The sequence below is a fragment of the Numida meleagris genome, chromosome 8 (assembly GCF_002078875.1).
Source record: "Numida meleagris isolate 19003 breed g44 Domestic line chromosome 8, NumMel1.0, whole genome shotgun sequence".
NCBI classification, from domain to species: Eukaryota; Metazoa; Chordata; class Aves; order Galliformes; family Numididae; genus Numida; species Numida meleagris.
The window spans coordinates 9,043,808-9,067,254 of NC_034416.1; the positions used below are offsets into that span (position 1 = coordinate 9,043,808).

Consider the following 23,447-nt stretch of genomic DNA (forward strand, 5'->3'; position numbering starts at 1 on the left):
TGACAAATTTGGCGTGTGTGACAGCTACTTACTAACGTACTTTATGGTTGAGTTTGTATGCTCCTAATGGCAGGAGAGATGACAAACATGGACTGGTATAAAGAAACTGGAAATGTTAGTTAAAATTCTGGTCTAAAAATTATTGATAAAACTTTAAAGTCCTGCTAGCAAACCGATGCCCATAAAGTGGTAGGAAGAAGTAGTAGGAAGTGTAGGCTTTGTTTCTCAGTTTCACTGCTTATTATCAGTAATCTACTATCACCTATTTTGTTAAATATACACATAGAGTTAGGGAACTTGCAAATAAACTGTAGAACCAATTTAAACTCTGAAGCTTACCGAATAAACATTAACGTATTCCCTTTAGGAACTCAGAATCTTTTGAATTATGCATGTATTGTAGTTTGCAGTAAGATAAAAGAACTTTAGGTGGGGGATGGTGAGAAACTTGAAAAGCCTTAAGGAATAATTTGCATAAATTGGGTGGAGAGAGTAAACAGCGCAAGTGGAAATAGTTATTTTCAGTAAGGCCTTTTAGAGTGAGATAAAACAAATTAAAAAATCAGGTGGACTTTGGAACAAAGCTGAAGTGCTTTAAACTTGCTTTAGCACTGCCACTGCATTTCAAACAAATCCCAGGGAGCACTGTACTGGCCTGGATAAGAAACTGAACTTAAAAAAAATTCTTAAGCGAGAGTTAGAAGAAAAGCCACAGAGACGGTATAACATACGTCCTACTGTAAACAAGACCTCTGGAAATTAAATGAACAGTATAAGAATTTCGAATCTAACAGTATTCTATTTTTTTTTTTTTATCTTACAGTTACAGGACCGCACACAATTTAGTGACCGAGACTTAGCTACCCTAAAGAAATACTGGGACAATGGCATGACCAGCCTGGGCTCAGTCTGCAGAGAGAAAATTGAAGCTGTTGCTGCAGAATTAAATGTGGACTGTGAAATAGTACGGGTAAGAAATCCAGAGCCTTCCCCTATCTTGTCACAGAATAGGACAAAAATAGGACAGATGAAAGCTTTTAAAAATTTCATGAGGAAGCTTGAAATAGATTTCGTGTATTACATAATGAATGACCATGTTAGGAAGTGTTCTCTTGCTCTTTCTGTAGTCTATATATAGAAAAAAGCCCTCAGGTAAGAGTCTTATTGATCAGGTGAAGGAGTAGCACTCCAAACTGTTTGACATTCTCTTTAGATTCAAGTGAGGTTTTGACTAAAAGACCTGCATGTTTTTAGGGATATCCTAGAAGAATGAGGAGTGTTTTCATTTATATTGCGATTAAGATACAAAAAAGCCTTTCTAAAGATACAAGGAAAATATTTTTCAATACATATAGGAAGAAGTAATTTTAAACATAAAAAAGAAAACATTCAAAAATAACATTTATTTTCCAAGGCTGTCTTGAAGCTGGATTGAGATGTGATAGAGGGCAGGAGCTACTGTAAAGAATTCTGGGTCCTTTCAGTTTGATAGTCCATGTCTTTGAGGAAGGATTGCTTTAGGAAGTACATGGTTAGTGTAGATAACTTGTTTACTGAGAATCATTCTGCCTCATCTGCTCCAGAGGTGGGGAAGTTTTGTAAAGCATCTGAATATAGTTGCCACTGTATTCACAATTACCAGACGTATCATCACTCTAAAACTGCAGGTGTCTTCTTCACTCAGTGCTTCCATTCTTCAGAAAACTGTCTGTCTGTCTTTGCAGTCAGCACAAAAATATGATTAGAGTCATCCTTTCCCATCTTAATGGGCATGACAATTGTGACTGCTCCTTTCAGCCTTTGTATTCTTTTTCCATCTCTCCCTTAAAAAACTGACGTCAAAGGAAAAGAGGATGACAGCAATCAAACTCCTCAAAAATGTATGAGAAATACAAGGAAAATGCATGATTTTTTTTTTAATTTAATAGAACATAAAATGATTGTACTTAAAAGATCAAATGCTATCAAAACAGAAGAGGAGAGATGAGAGCCTTTATTTGAAACTCTTCTATTGTGAAGATCTCTGTTGGGTTGGCATACCAATATGGTACCAAATTAGTTTCAGTAGTGAACACTGCTATGGTTATTTACCTGCTCATTTTCCTGAGTGAATCTGAATTAAGAAAAAATGAAGGTGCACTTTTTTGGAAGCTTAAAGGAGTTACTCTTTTCTCTGTAGAGAACAAAGCTTCTCCATGTTTTCCAAGCTCTTCAGTTCACTTTCTGAAAGGTGAAGCTGTTTCCACTGAAAGCAGCAAAAATGGTCTCCTGGATAACAGGAAGACTGACACCCTTGCTTAGCCTCCCTTACTTTGTTCCCTTGTTGGCTTAGCAGATAATGGCAGCATGAAGTTTTGTGCACATTTTTCAATAGTGTCTTCTTGAAATGCTTTTGTCTTCAGGACCGTTGTACTATGTTCACATGAGCTCCATAAAACTCTCTAGCATGTGCATGCACACTCAAATGGATGAGCAAACAAAAAATTCTTTTTTTTCATAGTAACTAATTATTGTTACCAGTATCTGACCAACCTCTGCCTCAGGTTCCTCTCTACTGACAGACTTGAGAATTATAGTGAGAGTTAGGTTGGTCCTGCTTCTTCATGCTATGCAACTTGTGTTACTAGTAATTCTCCAGAGATATGCAGCAGAAAGGTTGCATAATTGTATCTGATTAACAGCTTCTTTCTGGGGGCCTAGGCATAGTCTAGATCCAGTTTATGATCAAGAGACAAAGTGAAAAAACAGCTTAGAATGTTCAGTCTGTGTTTTTTCTATTACATGGGATTTCCGAAGGTTCCAACCTAGAATCTTTCTAGCATGTTGACATCCTAACCTCAATCACTGGAGACCTATAATCATGCTTTTTCAGTGACTCCCTGTCAGCTTACCTACAGGCTTACTCAGGGCAAACACACCAGATGCTTCTGCCTAGCCTCTGTCCTTTCTTCCTTATCTCCTCCTGGTCATCAGGGGAAGTGCTGCTGAGTTTGTTACTAGCTGTTGTAAGTGGGCTTAGTGAGTCTGATTATATGTACTTTACAGGTGTTTTTTGAAGTTTTTAAGAACTTTATCCATTTTAGGGATATAACTAGAATTACTACTCCTTGCCTACAGGAAAATGCTATTCTGTTCACACTCTCATCATTGTACTGCTCCAGAATATTCACATTTAAGCGTAGCATGTAATCTATGGAAAGTTACAGCTTCTCTTTCCCACTTTGATATGCCGTAAAAATACACTCATTTTCCATGACATACTGAATAGGTTGAATTAAAGAATTTCTGCTTTGAAAAGTACATAAAAGGACTGGTCGTATCTATCTTGTCCAGGAGCCTCAGTTTTTTTTGCAGATTTTTTTAGTAAAATAAGCAGATCGACTCTTAAACCGTATAATTGTTAGTACTATTTATTGGCACCCCAGATGCTAATATATTGTACAAAAATCTTTAGTTAGCTTTTTCGTACCTGTTTTGCATTTGTCACTGAGAAAAATTAGAGCTGGGAAAGCAAGTAGCAGTAGACCAGTGTTAACCATGCCATCCTCTACCTACTTAGAGTTGCAGCTTAATGTATTGTATTTTATTTTTTCCCAAGGCTGGCACAACATGAAACTATAATAGTCAGGATTGTAGTTCATATTTCTTAACTTTTCTATTTGATAACCCAGGTATTATAAGCAGTAAGTTTTTTACTAATCTTTTTCATGCTACACGTTGGAACAGTAGTTAAACAAAGTGGGTTGGGAAGAAGGAACAATGCAATTATTTCCAAAATAAGGCCATAGTAATGTTGCTTCATGTATCTTTAAAGAAAAAATTCCTGTAACATTCTAATGTGTTTGGCAAACTCTGGAGCATATGTTTTATGGAAGCAATGCACATTTTCCATGCCCTGTTCACATGCTTTCAAAAATAGCAATTACGTGTGCTTTCTAGAGGTATGCTTGTTTTTTAGCAATCCAGAAATTCCAGCACTAACCATGCTTCAAAACCCGCTGTTGACCACATTGTACATACCTAATCACTGCAGTAATCAAGCATGCTCTGTATGATTATAGCTTACATGGCCCACTTCCGCTGTTAGCCGTCCTGGGCCAGTGTGTGGTCAGGTCCTAGAGTGACGATGGATGTGCTTCCAGTGCTGGCAGCACCGTTCCTGTCATCTTACGAAGGGTGTGGAAGGAGGAGGAGGGCCAGGGCAGGAAGACTAGGAGTTTTGATGAGGCAAAGAAACTGATTCCAGGCTCTGAGAAGGGTTTTTGGATGCCAGTGAAAAATTGACTTTGATGGAACAAAGTGTCTGTGAACAAGAGCTGATAAGTGGAACTGAAATGGGTGAGAACTCAAAAGCTTGAGTAATGCAAGGAAAGGAAGAGATTTCAGATGTAAAGAGTTGCCGACAATTCTTACTACATCACATTAAACTCTTCTTTGAGTCTTTAATAATTTTAGCATCATTTTTCTTTAGAATTTATAAGAGAAAGCAAGTCAATTAACAGTTATGAAGCTCCATAATTTCTTTTCCTAAAGGCTCATCCTTCAACTAAAGAGGAGGGAAAGATAATATTGCTTTGAGCTTACTTCACTTACTTTACAAAGTTTGCTCCCGTATCAAAGTGGTGTGATGTAAAGTTACCATCTTGAACATTTTCTTCTGTGCTGTAGGAAATCTTGGAACAGGTGGACCATTCGGGTCACTGGATGGTTTGGTCACATTAGAAGTTGTGGAGCAAGAGAACTTGAATAAAAGATCATATGTTGATTTGATATAATAATTTAGGGAGGGATGGACCTTACAAGATCACCTAGTCCTACTCTTTATTCAGAGCACAACTGGCTTCACAGTTAGGTCAGGGCTTTGTCCAGTGAGATGTTGAGTACCTACAAGGCTGGAGATTCCAAAACTCCTGTGGACAAACCATTCCACTGCTTAACTGCCGTCACTGTAAAGCATCTGTTTTCTTATTTCTCAGTTCTACTGGGAGTTTTCCTTGCTGTGACTTGCAGCTGTTGCCTCTGTTCCTTTTGCTCTGCACTTTTCTTTCTTTACCCTTGTATCAAGGACTAAAACTGAACACAGTACTCCAGGAAGCAGTGTCATGAAGGCCAAATACAGGGGAATAGTCACCTCCCTTGGATTGCTGGCCATACTCCCGTACTTAGAGTACAGATGTGCTAATTTCACTTGGTTGTGGGTCTGTTGCTTTTGTTATAGTTTCTGTTATAATTCATGTTTATTTCTCTTGCAAGACGTGGATTGGGAATCGAAGACGGAAATATCGTTTAATGGGGATTGAGGTCCCACCCCCTAGAGGAGGTCCTGCTGACTTCTCTGATCAATCTGAATTTGTTTCTAAATCAGCACTTAATCCAGGAGAGGAAACTGCTACTGAAGTGGGGGATGATAATGACAGGAATGATGAAGTATCAATCTGCTTATCTGAAGAAAGCTCACAAGGTATTTAAAAATGCAGTTACCACTGTGCATGTATTTTTAATTTTGTACTGTGTGCATGCTTTGGGTTCTCTGTTGTACACATTCAAAAATGTCTGAAAGAGTGTCTAACAGCTGCAAGTTGTCTATACTGACGGTACTATTTGGTCTCTTACCTCTCTGTGAATGTTGTCAGTATTTTTATCACAAAGCTGGCAGAAACTTTTTGTCATAAGATTCTTTTTCTGCCAGAGTCCTCAGAAGTTAATTAACAAGTTCACAGTTTGCTCGTGCAACTGAGAGATGAACAGACAGTACAAGTGGATCAGTCTCATTTCCCCAGGAAGCTGAGTTTTCACCAGCGCTCTCTGGTAACTTAACAGTTCTACTCAGCCAACTTGAACATCGATTCCTGTTAGGGTCACATCAACAATTCTTGGCTAAAGAAGCACTGATGCGTGTGAAGCTGCTAGCTTGGAAGTGACCAGAACTATGCGGTTATCGTTTCCACAATAAACTCAAAATGATGAGTTCAGAAAATACATCAGCTCAAACTCTGTCTTGAGCTAAAAGAGCTTCAGACTGTGTCAGAGCACGGCAGAACTTGTGTCATTAAGCTGTCTCAGGTGTGTGTATGCGCTTTGACAGGCTGATACAAATCTGCAGGGAAGATCAAAGTAAGTAGCTGGGGACTGTTCAGGAAGCCTTAGAACTGCACCTACAGGGTGCGTGTTTGTTCACAGTGAATTCCGTGCTCTGGAGTGATAAGTGTCTCGAACTTAATTCCCTTTCACTGCGCCTCACAGAACCATCTGACCACGTGGGACAAACCTCTGCCTTCCCCTCCTGTACACTCGTGCTCTGGGCTGAGGGCATGAACTGCCACTCTGCTCCTTTCGCCAGCTTTGCAACCTTGACTAATTGCTCCCAGTGCTTCCGATTAGAAGAGATCAATAAAACCTTTGCTGTCTAAACTGAAAGAAAGTCTGATCGAGTGCATGCTATTTCAGTTTAATATGCCAGACTTGATCTTGTCATTTTGTCTGAACAATTTAAAGGAAAGAACTAGAAAAATGGAGAACTGCTGGGAATGAATTTGAGATAGCTTTGTCATATCTTACTGTAAAGAGAATAAGATGATAAAGAAATGGGTCAAATGACTGAAAGCCAAGTGAGATGCAGAATCAGAGTCCTTGATTTGCCTGAGGTGTAGAAAGCACTGATTTAGTCAGATCTGTTTGGAAGAAAGTGGTGCCAGGGGAAGAATCTGAGTTCTCTGCAGCTTAAAGTGAAAAATAACATCGCGTGTATTGAATGAGGCTTTCTTACAACAGAGTGTAAGACTGTGAGTACATGAGTATAGCCAAAGTGTAAGGAAGTACCAGAAATCTGTGGGATTTGCATCGCATCCAGGAATCCCTCTTCCATTCTCCCAGGAGAATTGTTTCTGTTGGCTTCTACAGTTCCAACCAGTAGGTTTTACTGCTGCAGCTCTGTTTACTAGGAACTTCTTGGAACTACTCACGCTGATCATCATGTACGCTGTTCAGCCACAGATGTGATTGTTTTAATATAACTCTCAGTCCTAATTAACAACAAAACAAACAAAAAACCATAACTCTTAAAGGATATTTTAAATTGCCTAATTAGAGTGAAAGTGTTGGCATTAGCTTTTAAAAAGTGCTGTGTAAATATTAAAAAGGGACAAGAAAGAAAACAGAAGGCTATACTCTCCAAAATTAAGCATTAAGGTACTCAGTGCCTTGCCTTTTTTGAAGTTACATTAATTGAATCCATAGTTTGTGTAAATGAATGGAACGTGGAGACCATTGTCTTCTACCAGTTTACATTAGCTGAGAATGAATATTTAAAGACTTTAAAGTGCTGCAGAGAATTGGATTCACTGGGGGAATGAGGCTGCAGGCTGCGGAGCGAGGGGAGCTCTGTGCTGCTGGGGTCCCTGTGAGCAGCACAAAGTGGGTGGCGATTGCTCCCTGCCTCACGCTTTTCCCATTTGGAACCACTTTTGTTTTAGCAGAAATTTTCCTCTGAAGTGTGGCCAGTGGCAGATTATTTGAATTTAAAATTTGTTCAGTTTAGAGAAATTTACTGGCAGAAAGGCTATTCAAAACAATAACTGTCTCCCTCTGGCCTGGCCTAAATATTATCCTTTCTCTGCAAGCGTTGGTAGTCTCCACTTAAATCCTGTTGTTAAATGGTGTTGCTGCTCTGTGTGCTTGGAAGAGACACGCCTTGTCCCACTGCTGCCCCTCTACCTCCTCTCTTGTGCTGCGGGTGCTGGGCTGCCCACGGCAGTGGCTGCACGGGCACCTGGTGCCGTGTGTTTCCATCAGTGGCCTCACTGTTAATGACCTCACTCAGGTTTCTTACCAGAGCACTCTTGTCTCTGTCTGCTTATTTATTTGCTGTTTCTGTAAACCACTTTCTTCAGGTCTTTATATTAAATGTGGAGAATTAAAGTAAATCTGAGAAACGTACTTAATCGTAGGAATGAATATCTTATCTTTCTCTAGCCATAGTCAGGGCTAATGGAATCATCTAGTGCTTGTGGTTGAGATCTAAGGATAAGATTCGCCCTGTTTTCAGCATGCGCTTTGCTTGTACATACAGCAGACCAGCCTAGATCTATTAGAAATACACAGTTTGCCATGCAAGAAGGAAATAATCTACTTGATCGCTTTTCTGTTCAAAAGTAGCCAGTGCCTGCAAGTAGGAGGATTCTGATATGTACCCTATAATTACAGGGCATGCTGGATTTTTCATGTATTAATTCCTTAAAAAAAAGTTCTGGGCACCTCTGACGTGTGAAACACTTCATCACCTTTGAATATTCCAACCTGAACCTAAAACTAGGAACGTTTTGGTACGTTGCAAGAGAGTAACTGATATTTTTTCTGTCTTTTCAACTAGCAATTGGCATGACTTTGGCCTGAGATACTTGTGCAATGATGTCTTGTTTAATGAGACATAGAGTATTATTTTTTGTCTAGCTTCTGATAATGATTCTCATTTTTTGTATCTAGTAGATGTGACGTATTTAGTCGTAGGGACAACTAATATTCCTTAAGCATAAAATTTGAGTGAAATCTGAAAAACTCAATTTATTTTTGCAGAAGAGACAAATGAAGCTCTTCAAAATGAAGAAATTCATCACAAAGATGATGACCGGAATCCAGTATCTGCCGATAATGTGGTATGTACATCTGTCCTTTTCCACCGATATGACCTCCTTCATGTCTAATGTTGAAGTTGTTGTCCAACACCATGTTCTTTACTAGGTAAAAACTTCAGTTGGCTTCTGTGAGTGTCTTTTCTTATTGTTTGAGTGCTGAAAGAAACTGTTCTAAAAGTTCCAGTAGAGACAACTATGCACATTCAGTAGAAATTGAATACTAGAGATTTTTCCATACCGTAACAGTGCAGTGTTCTTTTCCTGTAGTGCAAAGCACAATGCTTGGGTAGTGCTCTATTAGTACATAGTGTATTAAAACAGAGAGAATTAAAAGTAAAAATTGAAAGTGGATTTCTGTAGATTTAAGGAAGTCAGGTATTGTTAGTGCTTCCTCTTCATACCTGGCCTTGAATCTGTGAGATCAGTCTAGGCTGGTATGTGCTCTTCATTCCCTTAATCTCAATAGGACATTATTTAGATGATTGTTGTTTTCTCACTTGCATTCACTTTAAGTCAAACACAGTTCTTGCTGTTCTTAATTGACTGTGGTGAGACAAGGAAGGAAGGACAGAGGGAGGAGTCATGGCAAGTAATGCAGTATGTCCCTTTGTTTAGCCTGCCTTCTCTCAGATTAGAAGAAAGGAGAGGAGGAAGAGAAGACCCCAAGTGGTAGGGTGATTTTTATCTTAAAAAGATATCTGGAGAGTGAACAGGTCCCAGTTACAGCCATTGCAGCCAGAGGCTACAGCTCAGAACACGATTAGAACATTTGTTTTTACATTAATCACACAAAAGCTGAAGGGCTAATGAACAGGAGATTCTCTTTCCTCTATAGGTAGATATATGTGAAGAAGAGAACATTTTATTTCTTTTTTATTTCTTTTGTTCGTATATGGTCAGCTTTTGGATAAAAAAAAATCCCAGGGCTGTATGTTCTGTGGCTTGCCTGAATAGAAGCAGCTCCTTTTTCCTTTCTGTTTACCGTAGCAGCCTGCTGTGACCTTAGATATAATCACTCACGCTGATGTGTTTGCCATGGAGATGCAGAATGTAAAATGACAAAGGTAAAAGGTTTGCAAAGGGGATGTCCAAGAGCCTCAGTTCTCCACCTAAACTCCAGCATTATATAATTTGATAAGGGAGAAGGGGGGAGGAAAAGATGACTGTTTTTTTTTTTCATGCTCTGTTCTGGTAGCACTGTAACAATTCTTAAAATGTGTGCGCTGTTGTAGTTGCACTTGGACTTTGCGTAACACTTTTTCTTATTTGAAATTCGAATCCATTCTTTCCCCTGCTATCTTAAAATGTATAATTATAAGAAAGATAGTGTGAATGTTTGACATTTATTTAGAAATTTTTTCCTCAAGCTGAGTCTAAACCCAAAAATATGTAGATCACAGTGTTGCTCAGTGTATGATACAGCAGCATCTCTTTGTGGCATTAAGCCTTTGAAGTGCTGTCACTTCAGCTGGGTTGTCAGACACCGAAGGACAGAAAATGTGGTTTCCCCTCCCTCCCTGTGACACATGTTTTTGGGTAGTGAGAGTCATAGCCACTCCTTATGGACATCTCAGTGGGGATTAGAAGGAAGTTTCTGATGGCTGGTCTGCAGGAGGAGGGAAGAAGGCACACACACATGCTCCTCCTCTAAAATAACAGCTCAAGAACCAACCATTAGAGTCTATTGTGTCAGTGAGAGTCCTTGCCTACACTGTATTACATAGCATACTAAATAATGGAATAAAACCACTTTAACCTGTTATATGCAGTCTCTTATGTCGGCGCTTGGTCCCGTTACAGAATTCCCTCAGTCAGTGTGGCATCAGAATAGCAAGTTTTCTTTATTGTGTTTTACACACACCTTATATCCTTCACTCGTAAGCAGTAAATCCACTCACGGTTAATTGTCCTTAGGTTCTTCACAACAACGTAGATAACAAACAAAGGGCTGCTTAACTGTCCCAGAAGTGACCACATTAGCTGTGCATACTAAAGAGTATTCTGTTTACACCTTAGCCCTGTCTCCAGACTCCGGAGGCCTCAGAGAGATAAGATCTACCAGAGTCTGTTGAGCTCTTTGTTGTTAAGTCTCCCCCCACACTGTTATACACTTTCAACTGCCAAAACAGTGAAAAATAGTAAAAACAAGTAAACAAAACATCCTCTTCTTGCCTGACCACTGCTTCCCTCTCAAAAGTAGAACGAAATTTCTGGTTTTATCTGAGCAGTTATCCTTCTGAATTCCTGGGTAGAAGTGCCAGTCTCTTATTGTTGTTTAATTCAAATTAATTCCAGCTGTTTGAGATCTAACTTAGATGTTAATTAAAGAAATGTCAAAGGTGTACTAAAGACATCTAAATTCTGTATATTCTCCTATAGAAATAACATTTTAAGTTGATTTTCTTGTGTAAGAAGGCTTTCTGTTAGGAAGAAAAACACACTGCGTGGAAGTTAATATATTTAAAATTTGTGATACAGTTATATGGTATTTCTAAGTCTTAAGCAGCATTAAAGTTGGCCTTAAACATTTAACTTTAGATATCTTTAGAAACTCAATATAAAAAACATCCAAGAATTGTTATGAATTAAGGGGAAAATGTCCATGGGTATGGAATTAGAACTGTCTTCATACGCATTTTAGGGCATTTGACTTGCACTATGACCAAAGTAGGCCAAAGGACCTCCTCAGGTCCTTAGGCAAGAAGTAGGTCAGTTAGGACTTGCTTGTCACTTGCTGTAATGTCTTTTTTGCTCCAGAGGAATAAACTGTGATAATCTTTGCTCTCTAGGAAGTCTTCAATGAGCAGCTGATGGAATAAAATGCAGGCTTTTGTGGGCTGTAATGAGATGCGGTGTGCAATTTAATGCCAAAAGCATGGTGACATGTAAACAGCCTGAGTCACCATGGCAGCAGCTCTTGAGTAGTTTCAACTGGGTTTCCTCCTGGAGCCCGTGGCTGAGGTGCATGATTGCCACCTAATGGGTGCTCCACACTTCCAAATTGTTCATGAGCAAGCACCAAGTCCTCTTCCCCTCACCCTGTCATGTCAGTCTGAGATAGGATTGTTTGTCTAATGTATTTTAAGACAAATATTTGCATATATGGAATGAACCATTTACTTCTGTTTCAGAAAATAGAAATTATAGATGATGAAGAAAGCGATATGATAAGTAATTCTGAAGTGGATCAAATGAGCTCTCTTTTGGATTACAAGGTGAGTAATTCAGACTGTGAGGTGTTAAGCAGGGAAGTCATAGTGCCACACATCATCCGTTCGGTCACATCTCCTCATCCCACTTAAAGTAAGTTCACCCATATTTCAGTGCAGAGGGAAGCAGGAAAAGTTCCATTTCTACAGGGGAGCTATGTTACTCTAGCTGTAGCCATCTGCAGCTCCCACCACGTGTCCCAAAACAAATGTATGTAGTATCTGAAACAAAACTTCATCGTTCCGTGCCAGAATTGTTCTTTGGAGTGCTACAGCGTGATTTAAAATGCAGCATGATGCTGCCAGCTCTGGAAAGGGACGTAACAGCTGAACTCTTCTAATAAAATGGAGGAACTGAGAAATAAATCATTCTAACAATGTAGTGCAGAACTTGTCTGTAAGCAGTAGTTGTGGATTGGAGGAAAATCAGTTGGATATCTGACAGCTGCTGTCTTCTCCCAGATGGTAAAGGTTACATTTGTTACAGCTCTCATACAAGTTGCCGCAGCTCTGTATTGTGTATTTAGCACATTTTTATGCAAGTAGCTAATTTTTTTTTAGTTAGAAACAGGTATGCTCTTCTAATGATAATCAGTTACCAAAATAATGAATAGATCATCTATTCGGAACAAAAATTACTCCCTCAAGCAGTGTTTTCCTGGTAAGGGCAGTACAGAATGAATATGGATAGGGAATGACCTTTTCATAATGTCACCTGTCACCAAACTGAAAGGCTTGTTGTGACAGCATGCCCTACAGAGTCTTGTTTGTTGCTTTGTTGTTTGACATAAGTGATTAGTCTTTGTGGCTATGTATTTTGTGCATAAATCTGAATTCCATCTTTGGCTGGCCAAAATCCACTGCTACATAAGAATCTTATAAGTTTCCATCTAAAAGAAATACATTAAGCTGATTTTCTTATGTAAGCCCCCAAACTGAAGTTTGCTTATGTAACTATTTGCTGCCATCAAAACCAGCCAGCAAGGAACGTTTTATGTGCACCACTGCCAACCTAATTAGTCATGTGGCTGCCTAATAAGGGTGGTGCTTTTTTTTTTTTAATTCTCTTTCATTCATTTTCAAAAGGGAATTTCTGCTATGGTATCTGGTCTTCTGTCCAAAAACTCTAATTATGTTATTGGAACAAGAGACCTATATAAAATGGCTTCATACCGGAATCTTGAATCTAGATTACCATAATACATTTGCAAGTACTTCTTAAGGCATTCACTGGGGGTTTTTCCCTTTTCCCTTCTGTTCTTTCTTCCAGTTTTGTGCTCTGTAGCAGGGTTTTAGGCTTACAGGTAGGCTAGGCTGCGGATTACAGGTGACGTCTTGTGCAACAGGATGTGAAGTATGCGAGAACACAATTTACCATGGAACAATCTTCATAAACTTCAGCTTAGAGTTTACTCAAAGTTGTCTGTTTCTAATTGTTATCTTCCATTTTCTTGTCTCTGATATCCCCTGGTAAATGCAGCACTTACCGTGAAGTATTTGTGAGCCTAACTGCTTACTTTGTGTGTATCATGTATAATTTTAATTGTACACGATAATAATTTTAATGGGTATTTTTTTTCTTTATTATCTTACGGAGGATGTGCATTTGGTGCCACCATGCAGATATCTTTTGCGAAAATGCACAGTGACTTTGTTTCTTAAAAGTGAACTGCATATTTAGGTTACATGATCTTTCCAAAGGTTAATAACCAGAGAAAATTGATTTTAGCTTTACACTGATCAATAGGCAGATTTAGCGTTTGGGTCTTACATACCAGTCAGCTGGTAAATTTAAGGGAGAAGAGCTACTTGAAATAAACTGAAGTATGTCTGAATTTTTAATCAAGATGTTTGTTATTTCTGTATTAAGGAAGTGATTAGCACGTACAGTGACATGTATTTATACAAAGGTTGGAAAAACCTTCCAACTCCTGGGTCTATGACTCTATGAAATGTCTTTTTATTCACTGTATAGAGGTTACTAATATTTCTCCATTTTTGTAAATACATTCTGATTTATTCAGAGAGATCCCAGGAGGTTGGTAAGCTGCTGCTCCGTGACACATGGCAGATTTGGCTGTCCTAAGGATGCTATATTTTAATTTTGGTAACTTTGAGGAATTCTCAAGTTAGTTTCCCTGGCCTTAGTTTCAGACCTCCTGCTGTAATAATGGAAGTGACTTGTCGCTCCATGTCATAGGTCAGCCTGCCTTTTCAAGATCATCTCTTCTGGGAAGAGACCTAGGATCCATTTTTCTTTATTTCAAGATCGAATTAGAGATCATCCTTACTTTATAAGAAGTGCTTCCCTTAAGAAGTTTATGTACTTTGGCTCACATCATTAATTTTTTAATGATAGCAGCAATTTTGAAATGCCTTGTCTGTGTGGAACGTGACTGGCCATTCCAGGCCTCTTTTGGAGGATAATGAGAAAGGAGATAGCTCATGTTTGTAGGTTTAGAGTGATGCTCCTGGTGGTCCATCAGAAACCTCTGTTTGTACCCAGTGTGTCTACATGCTACGTTGAAGAATTCTACAATTGTAGAATTTTTTGCCTTAGTAGTGGTTTTGGCAGGAATCGTAACATGTGGTTTCACTTATTTTCACAAAAGAAGTTTTAAGTACAAGTATGTATTAAAGCGATGCAGTACGATCTATTACTTGCAGAACTTTATGCAATTTTCCCCCTCAGAATGAAGAAGTCAGATTCATTGAAAATGAGTTGGAGAATCACAAACAGAAGTATTTTGAACTGCAGACGTTTACGCGGAGTTTGATACTTGCTATTAAATCAGATGACAAAGAACAGCAGCAGGTGAGTGTCAAAGCAGATTTTAATGATGGGGGTATTTGTCATGTTGTGTTCTGTCATTTCCTTATTTTTATTCTGTAGTGCCTAGAAGTTCAATTTATGATTAGGGGCAGTGCTGTGCAGAACATCTTGCAGATAAAGAAAAGTTAAACGTTAAATAAAACAAAGATCTCACAATGTAGATGAGCAATGACATTAGAAAGTGTTACTTGTACCAAAGGGCAAGCAGTGCAACAGCGTGCACTGAGTGAGTTGGATTTGTCTGTTGTGAGGTCCAAGATGGATCTGGGAAAAAAAGCCAGGCTTCAGTTTTACCACACTGTATTAAAGCACAGCATTTCTTCGAGTACTTGGCCAGATCATGTCCTGTATCTGGGGTCTTTCTGAACAGATTTGTTGCCCCTCTTTTTTCCTTTCACCTTTAGAGTCTGCAGTCTTTCATTTGTAAAAATAGGAACTATAACTTGCAAGAAAAAAGCTTAGAACGCTTTTACTTCCAAAATAAATTTTGGCTCCTGGTTGTTCTATAATTTTTTCATAAAACCACGTGAACTAAATTTTAAGAAAAATGAACTTGAAATCTTTAGAGATAAATAATGTAACTGTAATGTCCCTGTGTGCAGCGTCTGGTTCTGTCTTTGCACGTCCACTGTGTAGCACAACTGTAGATAGAGTAAAGCTTTTGCATGTTCACAATGACTGAATAAAAGAAATGGATGTACATCATTTGATTTCATCCAGTCTGGGGAAAAATGTTTTGAGGTGTTTCCAAATTAACTGCTGGTCTAACATGCATCATCTTGGTCGATGTTTTTCTTCTCAATATCTATCAGTACTGATCCATGGGAGTTTAGTTTGTTTTTAATCCATCCTATACAAACACTGACCAAAAAGCTCAACAAAGTTTTGTTGTTGTTGTTTTTTAACTATATGTTTAAATTATCTTTAATTGCTGATATAAAAGATAAACCTAATACTGCATTCTTCTTTTAATGCTTCTTTTAATTACAGGCACTGCTCTCAGACTTACCTCCTGAATTAGAAGAAATGGATTTCAATCACACATCACCAGAGCCTGATGATACCTCATTCAGCTTGTCGTCTTTATCGGAGAAAAATGCCTCAGACAGTTTGTGATTTTACTTCATTTTTTTTTAATTATTTCTAATTGACAGAAAGAAACCCCACGTAATGTGTAGGTTTCCAGAGAACAGCATTTTGCTATACAGTGTTCTTCAACCCAAAAAAGGAAAGCCCAAGGTGAAGTAGACTTCCCTGAAGACTGACTGTAGTACAGAATGGCTGCAGTTCGCAATGTCAAGAAATGTTGAGTGTTGTTTTTGCTAAATGAAAGAACTGTGTGAGGAAATGTTTCACTTTTAGCAGTTTGGCCTTGATTAGGATAACTTCTGACTTTCCGGAATAACACTTGCTCTGTAGCAAAGATGTTTTGAGCAGGGATCCAAGAGTGGAAAACAAATGTCCTGTTAGACAAACAGCTAATTTTTCAGAGTTGCTTGCTCACTATTCCTGGTTTTAATTGTTTTCCTCATTTTGACTCAGGTAGGTGGACTGAAAATTGAGAACCCAAATAGAATAATGAGCTTTTTTGAGTTGTGCTTGAACTCTTTGCAAATCTGAAATTAAACTGAGGTGTTTTTCATCATATGACTTCAGATTGTTTAATCATAATGTTTTGTGACCAAAACAGTTGAAAACACTTTGAAATGCTAGCTGAATAATTTGAATCATCACTAAATGGTTGATGTACAGAATCAGTCTGTAAGCGATCCACCAGTGAGATCACGTGGGAGACCCGGTAGCTGCACTGTGTGACTTTTTCTGGTACTCTCCCAACAGCAATGGGTTAGACAGGTTTACACTGCTATTGGGGGTTTATGATTCTATGAATGTAGTTACATTTTTTTGTTTGTTGAGATGCAGTGCTGAAGTTCTGTTCATTAAGTACCATTTATATAGACTTCAGCAAACCTTACTCCCTTTTATCAAGACACTCTCTTAAATCCATTATGCCCTGAAAGGCATTTAAGTGTTTGGAATTGAGCGTTACAGACTTTCTACATGTGACCTGGTTTTGAAGTAGCCGTGTCTGACAAATTTTTTGGCTCTGCCATGTCACAGTTGCCATTTTTAACTGTGAGCTTGATTGCAGGCAGTGACTGAAATGAGTTTCTGCTTTCCCAGCTGCTGGTCGCATTGAATCCCTTTCCTCGTCTGAATAAATGGATGTGCAGACACATTCAGATGAATTTAATAGGGTTTGTGGGTGCATGCCCACGTTATTAATGCTCTGTATCTTCTAATCTGAATATTCCTCAGCAGGCATTTTTGAAACCTACCTTCACAGTTTGTAAAAAAAAAAAAAAAAAAAAAAAAAAAAAAAAAAAAAGCCCAATCTTTCAATTTTACACCAAGTAATAATACAGTCTGGTGAGTCCCTGTTCATGCAGTGCAGTAAGTAATCCCATTAATTTCAGCGTAGGTACCAGGTGTGGGCCAGAAGATTCAGGAGTGGTGGCAGGTAGGGGATGACCCAAAACATTTTTTTCTTTAACACTGGGATTAACTCACTAATGATTTCAGGGTTTCTCAGTCTGGTCCTCCCTAATCACTCCTGCAGATTTTGTATTTGTAGGATCTGTACTGAGCTCTGCTTTTTTTTGTTGTTGTTGTTCCTGTTTCTGTGTTGTACTCGGTCATGGGGGATTTTTAACAATCTTGCTAAGTGCCAGTTGCATAAAGGATAGTAGAAGTTTTAAACATTGGGTTTTTATTTCTTTTTCTTTTTTCTTTTTTTTTTTTTAAAAAAAAAGGTTTCACAGTTCTGAAATTCGGACTGCTATACAATTCAGTTAGTATTCAGTCCTCAAAAAACCTCTTACAGAGTAACCCCACAAAAGGAAGCTGTTAGGCCTGCATTTGAGTTAAGATATTAACTGCTGAAATACCACACCCTGGCTGGTAGATGCACACTGATAGACTACTCAAAGGAGGAGCATTATTTTACATGCCTGCTGAAATGACCACCAACTTAAAAGTAATTAAGGTTTGTGAGCAGAGATCACAGTACTAGCCTTCAAATGTAAGGAAGAGCTCAACTGTAATTCTGCTCACTCTGGAAAAAATCTTTTATGAAGGGTTTTCTATACTGAGTTAACAATACTCTCTGTTACTGTTCTCTCTAGATAGGAAATTTGTGCCACTGACAATGAAACCTCTGTAAGCTTTGCTGAAATTAAAAAAAAAACAAACAAAAAAAAAACAAAAAACAAACCCAACCAACTGTGATTTACCACTATATGGACCCAATTTTCCTGCTGCTTTTGCTTAAATGCCCCATACAAAGGGCAGGATAGACTTGATTTCACAGTCAGTTTCATTATCCACTTTCATACAAGCAAATTGTAATTGATAATAACTCTCATTTGCTCTGACTTGCTTTTATTTCATGTGCCAAACAAGTTGAAGGAATTTTGAATGAACTATTGTCAGATTCAAGCACTTTTGCAAGTCCCTTTGCTAAAGGAACTGGAACTCCTCTTTAGGAAGCTCAGCTAGAGCTCTAGCTGCAGTCTGCACCCACATCGTGCCTCTGGGCATGTTGTTCTATGGTTCTCTTCTGCATGGTGACAAGCCAAAGCATTGTACAGTATTCCTGTTTTCATACCCTGAAACATTTGACAATATTACAGCGATTCAGAAAGAAGGTGTGTATATGATATTCCTGTATAGCAAAATAGGATACACGGGATAGTACTGTACAGCTGTTTGTTCGGGTTAATATTGCAGCAGCAATAGTTTTTCAGTACAGTGGCCGAAAGGCTACACACTTGCTTAGGAGATTCTGTAGCATAAAACATAATGATCCTTGAGAATGATGGAAAATACATATCTAAGTCTTGCGGATCAGACTGGCACCACACATGCTTTATGGCTTTGTGATTTAGGATTTTGTTTTTCTTTGTCTGTGTCCCTGACAGACAACTTAATTTTCTACTCAAATGTTCTACTCAGATTACATCCAAATCCAGATACCTGCATCTAATTGGGCCTTAGAACAGTGTGAGGGAGTTTGACATTGTTGCCATCTGTTTTCCTGGCCAACTTTGTCTTAGCAGTTGTGCTGATGAGCATCAAATTCTAGTATGGGGTCACCAGGATACTCATTTCTGCTCTGAAGGTGCTTTAGAAGATGGAAAATTATAGGTGATATCTGTCTGGGTCCAGGTCTTGCTTAGGGTTTTGGTTTGTGTTCACCTCCTCTGATCAGAGGATGACCACAGAACACACATTTGTATGGAAAATACCTGACAAAAAAAGCTAATACTGTGTTGTGTCATAATGAAAGAAATAAGCCTCTCTTTGCTATCTCACTGATGTGGATCTGTAACTTGAATAATGACAGCAGCAGCCATGCCGTGAATTGATGTTCTCAGCATCTTTCTGCTAAGGCTCTCATTTGCTTTGTCCATGGAAGATGACTTTGCAGGCGTTATTTATGCCTAATGCATCTGTAGGAATATGAATGATTAAGTATGTCTTTCTGAAGAAGCCAAAGTGGAAGAAGGTAGTTCAGAACAGACACTTTAAAACAGAAACGGGACGCTCTCCCTTCCTTAGGGAGCACTGAAATTCTTTGATGCTAGCAAGCTTGCGTATACTTCAGAAAGCTGTTTCCTGAAGCTATGCCTCTTTTCATTTCCCTGCAGATGATGCTTCTGTCAAGTCTATAGGTCTAGCAGGAATGAGTAATAGTAAATATTCTAATAGGTAAATTTTGGCAGGTTTAAAAGTACGTGAACAGATGTACTATACAAGTGTCAATTTCCTTGAGTACCTGGTTCTTGAAGCAGCACTGCACTTTAATCTTTCCAAGTATTTCTTTTTTGCTAAGGCAATAAAAAGTCTGAAAATGACAAGCAGATCATGGGCTTTGCAGTCCTCTGAGTAAAAGAAAAGGAATGTATTAACTTACAGCTTCATCTTCTGAACTCGGGAAGCAGCTCATCAGGTCTCCTCTCCAAACAGAGGCAGCAATATCTACTGTTGTCGTTACAGAGTTGAAATGATAGGACAAATCGACCATATCATGAGCATCTTTATTGTGGAAATTACTGCTCAGAGTTCATCAGCTATCTGATTTGAGGTCTCTGCTGCACTGCCCTGTTGGTGACATTCAAGATGATAATGCACAGCACTAACTTTTCCAGAGGTACTGTAGTCGTAGCTGACTGTTGGTCTCAGGATAGTGATAGAAGACAAAAATAATATGCATAAATGGAATAGCACACAGAATATCTGAAACATGAAGAATTAGCAATTTGTAATGTTGCAACCAAAAGCTTAATTTACTACCTCCAGTCCTGCTGCCCAGATCCTTCGGCTCAGCTGGGAATGAGGAGGCTGCTTTATGCGTTGGAGGGACTGGCAGCTGCCTGTCCAGCCTTCATTTCAGGACTCCGCCTTTTTTGCCCCAAATCATCCTAACAATAAGTTCATCAGTTGTCAGATGCCTGGTCAAAGAGGAGATGGTTATTAAGAAAAGCTGTTTTATGGAGTTTGATTTATGAACCAATTCATATTTTAGCGCATGGGCCAAATGCTAACAGTTGTGAGCAAAACCAAACAGGCGGTGCCACAAAGCGCTTCCAGTGGTAGGACAGGGTTCTGCTCTTGACTGAAGAGTATTTGTTTCCGTAAGAGGGTGCCTGACACTTGGCTCAGAAGACAACAGATGTAAAAGGGGCAGAATCAGAAGCTCGGGCTTGTGGTGGTGGGTGTTGTTTTTAGACAAATAAGCATTCATTTTCAATAAAAGATGCTTAAGAATGTCTCTGTAAGGAAAGGGATTTCAGGTCAGTGCTTTGGTTCCGGTGAACGTTTTACTGTATTACTGAATGAAGTAAATCTTTTCCAGTTCTGTATTTCGTTTTACACACGCTACCTCTGAAACGTAACACCACCTTTAAAACCACGCAGAAAATGTGAATTAAAAAATAAAGTGGAAAAGCTTTTATAGGCAATAAATTATTTCCAACACACATTCTCCAATTTTGTGCCTGTTTTTTAGTTGTGTGAAACATTCAGTTTGTTTTTTGTTTTGGTACTGTTCATGTACTTGTCTCGGTCTATGGACAGGGAAGTAATAAAGATGTGATATCTGGAAAAAAAGATTAGCATATGTTAATGGTAGTAAATATTTATATTAAAGCTCAAGGATGATACAGTAAATTGTTGCAGCCGTACAAGTTTTTGGTACAGCTATTGTAAGAAATGAATGTTATACTTAGAAATAATCTGGTACTGAGTGACTGATGTGATGCTTCTTAGTACACTGTAGATGGACTGATCAGAGGGGTCAGTCAGATAATGAGTCTCAGCAATGTAATGAGAAGGGATAGGATTTTACTTTTTCTGAGGTACCACATCTTGTAAGAACGCTCTCATCTTTTAGTTTCCGGTGTCTCTTCATTTTCTAATATATATATTTTAATAACCCTATGTATAAAAACCTCTAGGAACCATTCTGATTTGCTTGTAAGCAAGTGTGATGTTAAAATGAGTCAGTGGCAAGCTACAGCTCCCATGTAAACGCAGACCGTTTTGGGGTAGCAAAATGTAATCTTAAAAAGAAGCAAGTCCCTGTAATTTGCCCCGTCCCATCTGTGCCTACAGAAGATGGGGGCAGGCTGGCGCAACGGCCGCGCCCTGGGAGCTGTGGCGGCAGAGAGGCACCAAGTGCCAGGGCAGCTGCGTGGCTGCGGCAGAGGCCTTGGGGGTTGTCCAAGGGAATGAGAATAAACGGAGAAATGTCTGCACCTCGGACAACAAGAGCGTCTGCATTATCTCAGATTTTGTGCAGTACAGCGTATAAAAGCGCTGGAGAATCAGCTGCATTGTGTTCGGGAAAAATATTCCTCTCCGACAAGAATGATGTTCTCTGAGTTCTAGAGTTACTGAGCGCGTACGTGAGTCCATGTATGCAGAATTACAGTGTGCACAAAGAACACGGTAACATTAGCACCTACAAAGGTACTTTCACCTAAAATATTAATGTAATTCATATAAAAATACTTGATTTGAGCTCACTTGTGTAAGTTTTACTGTATTGATCACGTAGTTCTGGACATCTGTACAAATACAGATTATAGTTCAGCTGCAAAACTGGTAGTTTTTAGGATTGGAAATTAGTTAAAATGTCTTCAGTAATGATATCTGTAAGTGATCTTGGCAAACAAACAAACTGCTGTATTTGTGAAACGGTAACGAATCTTCTGCCGTGACAATTTCTGTTTTATTTGCACAAAAGGTATTAATTCAATTTAATTTTTCTTCTGACAGTTTAAACATTATTCTGTATCGTAGATGTTTTTGTTAGTCTACAAAAAACAATCTTAAAACGAGGATGATTTCTTTCTGGGCCAGTCTGCCAAGGCCCGTAACCCGAGTGAACTGATGAATCTGTGTGACACGTCACTATCTGTATGGCACCTCTATTCTTTGTATCGGTACGTGTAGCAAAAACAAACTGCTCTCAACCTTGACCTGCTGTACCTCCATGCAGCCCAGGACACTGGATCTTGGCTGGTTTGAGAGATGGACGCCTAGTGAAATATTCCATGCATTCATACTGATTTTTTTCTTGTTGTTGTTCAGTATATATAAGGGTATTTATAATTCTGTACTAACAGAAATGCTCATTTCCTTCTTTAGAAGCCTGCTCAGCTATTTTTATATAAAATGTTGGTCTTTGCCTTAATTTTTTTGTGAAGAGTTGTGCCATAGATACTTTAACTTATCCACAGATAGTTTACGGGATTTGCTTTGAATTGTCTTTGGTTAATTATTTTTCCCTAAAATTGTTCAAAATTGTTTTCTCCTCCAAGTGTATGACGAGATTTTTTGCTTCTTAATTTTTATTTTGTTACATTTTGGAAGATCCCAGGGTTTGCATGCTTCGGTTAGGACCAGCCCTCTCTCTGTAGCTTATTGTTTATAGTTAAAAATGCTTTTACTGAAAAAGAAAGAAGAAATGAAGTAATGCTTGTTCAAATGTATCTAGAGCGCCCAGGCGGTCGGAGCAAAGGGCTATTTAGCGTTGGTAAATTTGTCTACTAGACTCAAGGATATTTTTCTACGTCTGTCAAGTTTGGGACTCTGGTGAAATGAAATAAAGGTGAACTAACTCCTTTTCCTACATGGCGTTCCTGTGTCCGTTGTCTTAACACCGACGCGTGTGAAACTGGGCGCTGCTCTTCCTGGCACCTCCCTCCTTCCTCGGTAACAAGCGTGTTGTGCCGGGGAGGAGCGATGTGTTAGGACCCGACGAGGCACCAACAAATAGATTGAGTCTGTTTGCCGGTGCCAGTTGTGTAAGGAGCTGCTCTAGTGAGGTTTATGCTGTTTCTTTTCAGAGCAGGCGCGCGCTTCTCTAGCTCAGTGAGCACTGCATCATCAGGAGACAGGAACCTGCCAAGCTAAAACCGCTGCCCGGTTACTGCTGCGACCTGAGTAACGTCGTGACAGGCGCAAGTTCAACACAGCCGGGGAGCGGTGCAGTCACTAGCTGCGTACATTGCTAGGTTATATCTAGTATATTTGAAATAATAATAATAATTCTCAGCTGCTTCCACAGTCTTCCGTGTTTATAAGAGCAGATTAGAAAGCAGGACAACAACAGAACCCGTTCTGCTGCGGCCCGCGGGTGCGAGCCCGTGCTTAGCCAGGCTGCTCCTGCTTGTGCCCGTGAGTGCTGCCAGGTGGCAGCAGAGGTCG

At 39.1% G+C, this 23,447-nt stretch overlaps 1 protein-coding gene across 4 annotated transcripts in view; it reads left to right on the plus strand.

Annotated features, from left to right (window-relative positions):
• The window catches only part of HDX (highly divergent homeobox), a 44,251-nt gene extending 21,382 nt beyond the window's left edge, over window positions 1-22,869 (plus strand). For 3 of the 4 annotated variants that reach the window (XM_021406220.1, XM_021406218.1, XM_021406219.1), the window contains 6 exons: window positions 824-970; window positions 5,254-5,461; window positions 8,572-8,651; window positions 11,762-11,845; window positions 14,532-14,654; window positions 15,663-22,869. In XM_021406220.1, coding sequence (XP_021261895.1) covers window positions 824-970; window positions 5,254-5,461; window positions 8,572-8,651; window positions 11,762-11,845; window positions 14,532-14,654; window positions 15,663-15,788 — 768 coding nt within the window. In that variant the 3' untranslated portion in view covers window positions 15,789-22,869. Of the gene's footprint in view, window positions 1-823; window positions 971-5,253; window positions 5,462-8,202; window positions 8,322-8,571; window positions 8,652-11,761; window positions 11,846-14,531; window positions 14,655-15,662 lie in introns of those variants that run through there. The other variant, XR_002441561.1, reaches the window with a different exon arrangement.